The following is a 7,138-nucleotide window of genomic DNA, read 5'->3' as shown; positions in this document are numbered from 1 at the left end:
TCTCTTATCTGTCTGCCCTGTCCTGACATTAGCACACCTTTGTGACTCTTTGGGCATAGGCGACATCTCTCTGGGTGATTACTGGCAGTAAATGGGTTTATTACAGATAATGTTTGGTTCTGAAGTTTGTAAAGTCCTGATCTGCTGAATATTAATTTTCTTCTTTTTGTGAACACCAATATACCAGACAGACAGCTTACAATAGGTGTTTGCAGATACAAAATGTTGACTACAGGTATGGGGGGCATAAAACAATGGGGGCGTAACCTCCAGATGATCACACTCAAAGACCACAAACACTGCTTTCCAATCAGCTGGCTCCTTTTGTCCCATCTTCATGGTCTTTGGAAGGGGAATTATTTATTTTGTAAGAGGGCCAATTACCTGTGAGGTCTAGTTTTATAGGAGGGTCTTCAGTTATGTAAATAGCCCCCTTCTTACTGAATTAGATTATTGCTAGGACAGCTTTCCTTTCAAGCAAAGTTGTCTCTACTGTGGAGCTTCTGGAAGAGGAGCCTTACAACTATCCCAGCAATACCAAGAACTTTATGGAACTTTTCTGATTTTCAGGTGGACATCTGTCACCTCATCCACTCCGAGATCAATCAGGACTTTCTGTATAGTAATATACAGACACATTTACCACCTGTAACGGCTTGAAGAAGATGTTTTTAGGTCCTTCAGGGTCAACTCAACATCCTAATTCTATCGATATGAGCACAGCGTTGGTCTTTCAGTTGGATTCAGCAATGGATCAGCAGCAAGCCTTCCAAGCTTATGCAAACGGCATTGGCTTTGTGCAAGACGAATGGGAATTTAGCGCTGGCCTAACTTACCAGCAGAATTATAATTACCTGCCAATGAAATCGGAGTATGAGTACGGAGACCTTGAAGTACAATCGGTACTTCAGTTGAATACTCTGCCACAATTTGATTATGCTAGCCAGACCCTCAGCCTCCCTGTTGGAGAACACCAAAATTATTGTGAAGAGCAGATGCCAAACCTTGCGGACAAAGGGAACCAGGATGAAGAGCAGGAATCGGTAATTATGGCTAATTGTTGCCCCCCAATCTCCCTTCCACACTCTATTATCGCTAGGCGTGGGGTGCTGCTGCCTGCTGGCCAATTACCCCAATTGGTGGCAATACAGCAGCTACCATCAAGATCACTGATTATATCAAGTTCCTAACCCCAGACCAGGTTGCATACAAACAAAGCCCCAGTGTGGCCTTAGATAGTGATCTGTCCAGCATGGAGATCAGCCCATGTAGCAGTGCCAAGAGTAATTAATCTAGAACTTTGCATGATATTATAGGGAACTATTAAGCATATTTTAAGCTTGTACTGTGTAGTTTTAGATATGTAATATTGAGGAGGCCCCAAGAGATAATTAGTTCGTGTAGTCGCAATATGTATTGACCTTTTAATTGTCATATCGAGGTGACCCTATACAGTCCTAAACTCTTGGTCTTGTTATTTTGAGGTAATCCTATATACTACTGAATGCTTGGTTTTGTTGTACTGAGGAGACCTAATTCTTAAATAACTCCCATCTTGTTTTCAGCTCTTGGTCTTACTGTAATGAGTAGACTCCACCTTGTATCATGGCCCTCTGCCATCCTGTTCGCTTAACCCCACCTTCCACTTAACCTTTGATCTGCTCCGATTGTGACTAGGGGTTAAGTAAAAGGTGAAGTTACTGCTGTCTGAACTCCTGAACTTGTTGTTCTCTGAATGACATGTACTGCTGATATTGGTTGAATCCCACCTTGTGCTCATGAAATTGTCCTATTTAAGAACTTGATCTTGTAGTTTTGTGGCCTCTAATTTTTGTCACCCCCTGCAGTTGTAAAACTACAGCTCCCATATCTATAGCTTTGAATTAGCTGGAGAGTTGCAGGTTAAAGACCACTGTTCCAGACCGATGGGTGAAGCACACTATGTTTAGCTCCTTATTACACAAGTCTGTACTAAAGATGTCTACAAAAAGAATGGACATCTAGAACTGTTCATCTAGCAATCCCTGTCTTGTTCTCTTCTGTAAATTTGAACATTGGATATATCTGTTAATTTGTCCCAATATCTTTTGTTTTAGCCACAGCAGGAAGGTCCAACTTCTGAAATGGAGGAGTTTACAAAGACTCTTAAATCGAAGCGTGTGAGCCTAGGGTACACTCAGGCAGATGTTGGCTATGCACTGGGAGTGCTGTATGGTAAGGTCTCATGTAGAGCTTTGTAATGGACAACTGGTTGGAGATCATTGATTAGGATTTTGAGGATCTGACATTTTCTATCTTCATTTTCCAGGTAAGTCGTTCAGCCAGACGACGATCTGCCGCTTTGAGTCGCTACAGCTGAGCTTCAAAAACATGTGCAAGCTTAAGCCAATTCTAGCAGATTGGTTAAATGACTTGGAGAAAACAGACAAGCTGGAGAAGGTGAGTAAAGATATGAAAGTAGAGATTCCATGTGGCAATCATTGACTTTAAGCAATCTTTCATGATAAGAACCTCTTTCTGCTTATCCATGGAACAATCTTTTGAAGCTGCTCTGGGGCTCATGATCAATTTGACTCTATTTGCCCTTCCAATGGATGATCTGAACCTAATTATGGCTCATTTAAAGTAGATAAATCACAATTTAGAGGGATGGGGGCGTGAAAGCCATCATTAGGGTTGTATAGTTCACAACTACAAAAAATTGGAAGGGAGGGTCATAGAACAACAAGACCTCCCACACCAACATTAGTTGGTATGAACTGGCATCAGAAAGGGGCTATCGGATCAGGGTTGTAAGTTTACTCGAAATGTACTAAAAAAATTTCTGTATTTTTCTCACCAAAAAGCTAATTAATAACGGTCAGGAACAACCACCACCGCAGAAAAGGAAGCACCGCACAAGTATCGAGACTAATGTGAAAGAGAGACTGGAGAATTATTTTATGAACTGCACCAAGCCGGGTGCACAGGAGATCGCCCAAATTGCCAGAGAGCTGGGAATGGATAAATCCGTAAGTAGTCTGCATATGTAGAGTCTGAGCTGTTACACACTGATTGGGAGTTAAAGGAAATTGTGACCGTCATTGCTCTGCTTTTTTATTTTGATATTTTCTGGTTGTTGGGCTACAACCAGTGAGCTGGCACCTATCTCTAATTTTGGAGCTGGTGCTGAGAAAATTCTTCCAAATAGATAAATATTAATAAAGAAAGGCATCCACCCAAGATTAGGGTGATTAAAAGTGCAATACATTGGTAATCAGCCCTGTCCTGCAGTGAAATATTGGCCTGCATATAGGGGCTGATGGAAAATGTAGTGCACTTCTGATCCTCCTAATCTTGTGTGGTTGTTTGGCTGTAATGGCTGGCACCATCTATTTATTCAAATTTGAGGCTTGTGCTCCTTTTAATCTAGATAGATAGATTTTAGCTGTAACCCTTTCCCATTTTTCATGAGTTTAATCTATTCCAGGTCATTAGAGTATGGTTTTGTAACCGCCGACAGAAAGGAAAGCGTCAGTTGAACCCGTACCTGAGGGAGAACATTGGTGAACACCCCGACGTTGTCAATTCACTGTCACCGCCCATTGAACAGCACTTCTCCCTGCCGCAATTTCCGACCACTCAAGGGTTCACTGCGTCCGAAATTCAATATAACCACCCAGTTTATATGCCTGGCTTCCATACAAATGAGGTGTACCCACAAAACATACCTTATGGCATGCCCATGGCCCACTATACTAATTAGATCTCTGCCCTTTGTTGTCATGACATGTAAAATGTTTATGTATGCAGAGTATAATCTTTTGTTTGGGGCGGGTGGGGGGTGGTCACAGGGAATTCAGAATTACTTTTTGTTTCCCTTTATATGTTTTTCCATGTAGTGCTGTAACTTACACAGTACCAAATCTCATTAATCCTCCAGGTAAGAATTGACTAATATCTGGTTTAAACATGACTACCTTTACCTCCAGCTGCCTGGCATTGATAGAGAATTTTATCTTTACCTTCTGTTACCCTGTATTGCTAAACTCCATATAATTTGGCTTAGGGTGCTTACCTACTGCGTTTCAGTGTTCAGTGGCTTCGTCAGGGCTTATGTCCGAACCCCCTGCAAAATGGGATTTGGGCGTTTTCACTGCCGGGGCCATAGACTATAATAGTGGCGACAGAGGGAACATGTGCTTTGACATGCATCATTTTCGGACATGTATGCCAACTGGAGCTGGACACCCAAATGTCTGAGTGTCTGCATAAAGTAGGCATACACGCTCAAAAATGATGCACGGCAGAGCATGTTCCCTCTGTCGGCGTCATTATAGTCAATGGCCCCGTCAGCACATACATTACCAATGTTCTAGCCCCAATGTGAGCCACTGAACAGGTACCTAAACGCAATGTGAAAGCACTCTAAGTATTAACCATACAATGACCAGCTTTACCTCCAGCTGCTTGGCATTGGTAGTTAATCACTTAAGAGGGTTATAATCTCCTCTGATAATCTTTTACAAAAAATAACAATAACTCACCTCTTCATCAGCCAAAGCTTGACTTAACCATGCAATGCCCATCTTTACCTTCAGCTGCCTGGTATTGGTAAACTTCACTTAACCAGCCAAACCTTGGTGTAACTGTACAATACCCAGCTCTACCTTCATCTGCCTACCTTCATCTGCCTGACATTAATAACATCGGAACCAGTCATGGCATGGCTTAGTTGTGCAAAACCTCCATTTCCTTCATCTGTCCTCCTCTTTCAACAGTCAAGGTATAGCTTAGTCATGCAATACCTACTTTCCCTTCAGCTGCCTGGCATTAGTGAATTATCCACTTCACTGAGCTTTGGTTAGTTGAACAATTCCCAGCTTTACCCACAGCTGCCTGGCATTGTTTCCACAGTCAAGGCTTGGCTATACACTATCTGGTCCATCTTTGTCTTAGTAAATTGTTTGTCCTTTAGAGAAGACTATATTAATTGTCCTGAAGTAAAAATTAGACATTAGATTTTAATTGTATTTTCTTCCCCGGGATTTTTCTCCAAGAGAAGATCTTGTGTCCGTAAGTCACTTTAATCACTAACTACTTTTTACTTTATTACTAATTGCACTAAACAAGCCGCCATGATTACTTGTTCTGTCACCTGAGGAGTGGGGGGGTCTAGAACTGGGTTTTGACATTTTGACACTTTAATTTACAGTGTTGGATTTATTAGGGACATTCATGAAATATGATTCTATAATGGAAGGCTCTGCTACCAATCAGACCAACCTAAGAAAAATAAAATGCCCATTGGCGGCTATGGATTTCGTCCTTCCACCAACTTTCATACATGTCCCTCATACCTATCGACAACTCAATCACAACAATGTAATTCGATGAGGAAATTTCTCTAATCATGCATAGAAAAAAATCTGCCTTTTTTCACTGTGCGCACCACCAGCTGTGGACAGTGTGCTCCCACATAAAATTACAATCTATGCATTTCATTACACGCTGAGAAGTTTTTTTGTTTTTGTATTTTTTTTTCTTAGGAGGTTTTGGAGCAGAAACTGAGCGGAAACTCCACAAAGCTTCTCCAAAAACTCCCCCCTCAAAAAAGACTCTTGTGTACACTTATCCTTAGTTTGGACGTGTTCACATTCACAAGTTCTTCACTATTGTGGTTAAACACAGAAAAAAAAAATAAATTTGTATGTGTTGGGGTACAAGAGGGTGGTGGGAGGGAGGGAGGGAAGGGTACTGGGGGAAACCAAGAAATGTGCAGGAGTTGGGGAGATTTGCATCAATCAATATTAAGAAACAGTCGTTGATTTTTTTTTTTCCTTTTCTTAAACTGTGAGATGGAAATTTTTGTTTTACACTTAATTGTTCAAATAAAACTTTAACTCTCAACTTTGTCTTGTTTTTTTTTTTCTAAGGGGCTTATTTAAAAAAAAGTTTAATATACTCTAGAGCAGTGGTTCTCAACCTTTCTAATGCCGTGACCCCGCAATACAGTTCCTCATGTTGCGGTGACCCCAAACCAAAAAATTATTTTGGTGGCTACTTTAAAACTGTAATTTTGCTACAGTTATGATTTGGAATGTAAATACCTGATATGCATTATGTATTCTCATTGCTACAAATCAAACATATAGAACAGTGTGAACTACGTCATAGGATACACTGCAGTTTCTGCACAGCATGGCATCTTTTATATGTGAATGTGACTCAACTCACCATAGGTTTTGAATGAGTGGGAGCACTGGGCTTGTTTCCCTGCAACAAGATGGTCCCATATTTGACAAACATTCAAAAGGTGTACCACACATATAATCCCCCATGTATAGAAAGATGGTCCCACACATATAATACTCCCATGTATAGCAAGAAGGCACCACACATGTAATCCCCCATATATATGATGGTCCCACACATGTAATCCCATCCTTGTATACATGGCTCTGCTCCCACCCTTTCATCCTGTATACATGGCTCTGCTCCCACCCTCCCATCCTGTATACATGGCTCTGCTCCCACTCTCCCATCCTGTATACATGGCTCTGCTCCCATCCTGTATACATGGCTCTGCTCCCATCCTGTATACATGGCTCTGCTCCCACCCTCCCATCCTGTATACATGGCTCCGCTCCTACTCTCCCATCCTGTATACATGGCTCTGCTCCCACCCTCCCATCCTGTATACATGGCTCCGCTCCCACTCCCATCCTGTATACATGGCTCTGCTCCCACTTTCCCATCCTGTATACATGGCTCTGCTCCCATCCTGTATACATGGCTCCGCTCCCACTCTCCCATCCTGTATACATGGCTCCGCTCCCACTCTCCCATCCTGTATACATGACTCTGCTCCCATCCTGTATACATGGCACCACACATGTAATCCCCCATATATATGATGGTCCCACACATGTAATCCCCCATATATATGATGGCCCCACACATGTAATCCCATCCTTTTATACATGGCTCTGCTCCCACCCTTCCATCCTGTATACATGGCTCTGCTCCCACCCTCCCATCCTGTATACATGGCTCTGCTCCCACTCTCCCATCCTGTATACATGGCTCTGCTCCCATCCTGTATACATGGCTCTGCTCCCATCCTGTATACATGGCTCTGCTCCCACCCTCTCATCCT

At 42.2% G+C, this 7,138-nt stretch overlaps 1 protein-coding gene across 1 annotated transcript; it reads left to right on the top strand.

Moving 5' to 3' along the window:
* Positions 1-713: 713 nt before the first annotated feature.
* LOC141059783 (POU domain, class 5, transcription factor 1.2-like) lies at positions 714-5,889 on the top strand. The gene is made up of 5 exons (XM_073555902.1): positions 714-1,043; positions 2,097-2,219; positions 2,314-2,439; positions 2,847-3,011; positions 3,470-5,889. The coding sequence occupies exons 1-5, from the start codon at positions 714-716 to the stop codon at positions 3,743-3,745; spliced, it is 1,020 nt and encodes a 339-aa protein (XP_073412003.1). The 3' UTR covers positions 3,746-5,889.
* Positions 5,890-7,138: the final 1,249 nt, after the last annotated feature.

Source organism: Dendrobates tinctorius, unplaced genomic scaffold (genome assembly GCF_039654945.1).
Source record: "Dendrobates tinctorius isolate UK_male_01 unplaced genomic scaffold, ASM3965494v1 ptg000231l, whole genome shotgun sequence".
NCBI classification, from domain to species: Eukaryota; Metazoa; Chordata; class Amphibia; order Anura; family Dendrobatidae; genus Dendrobates; species Dendrobates tinctorius.
The sequence above is the reverse complement of the archived record's forward strand: the minus strand, read 5'-3'. Positions and strand labels throughout refer to the sequence as shown.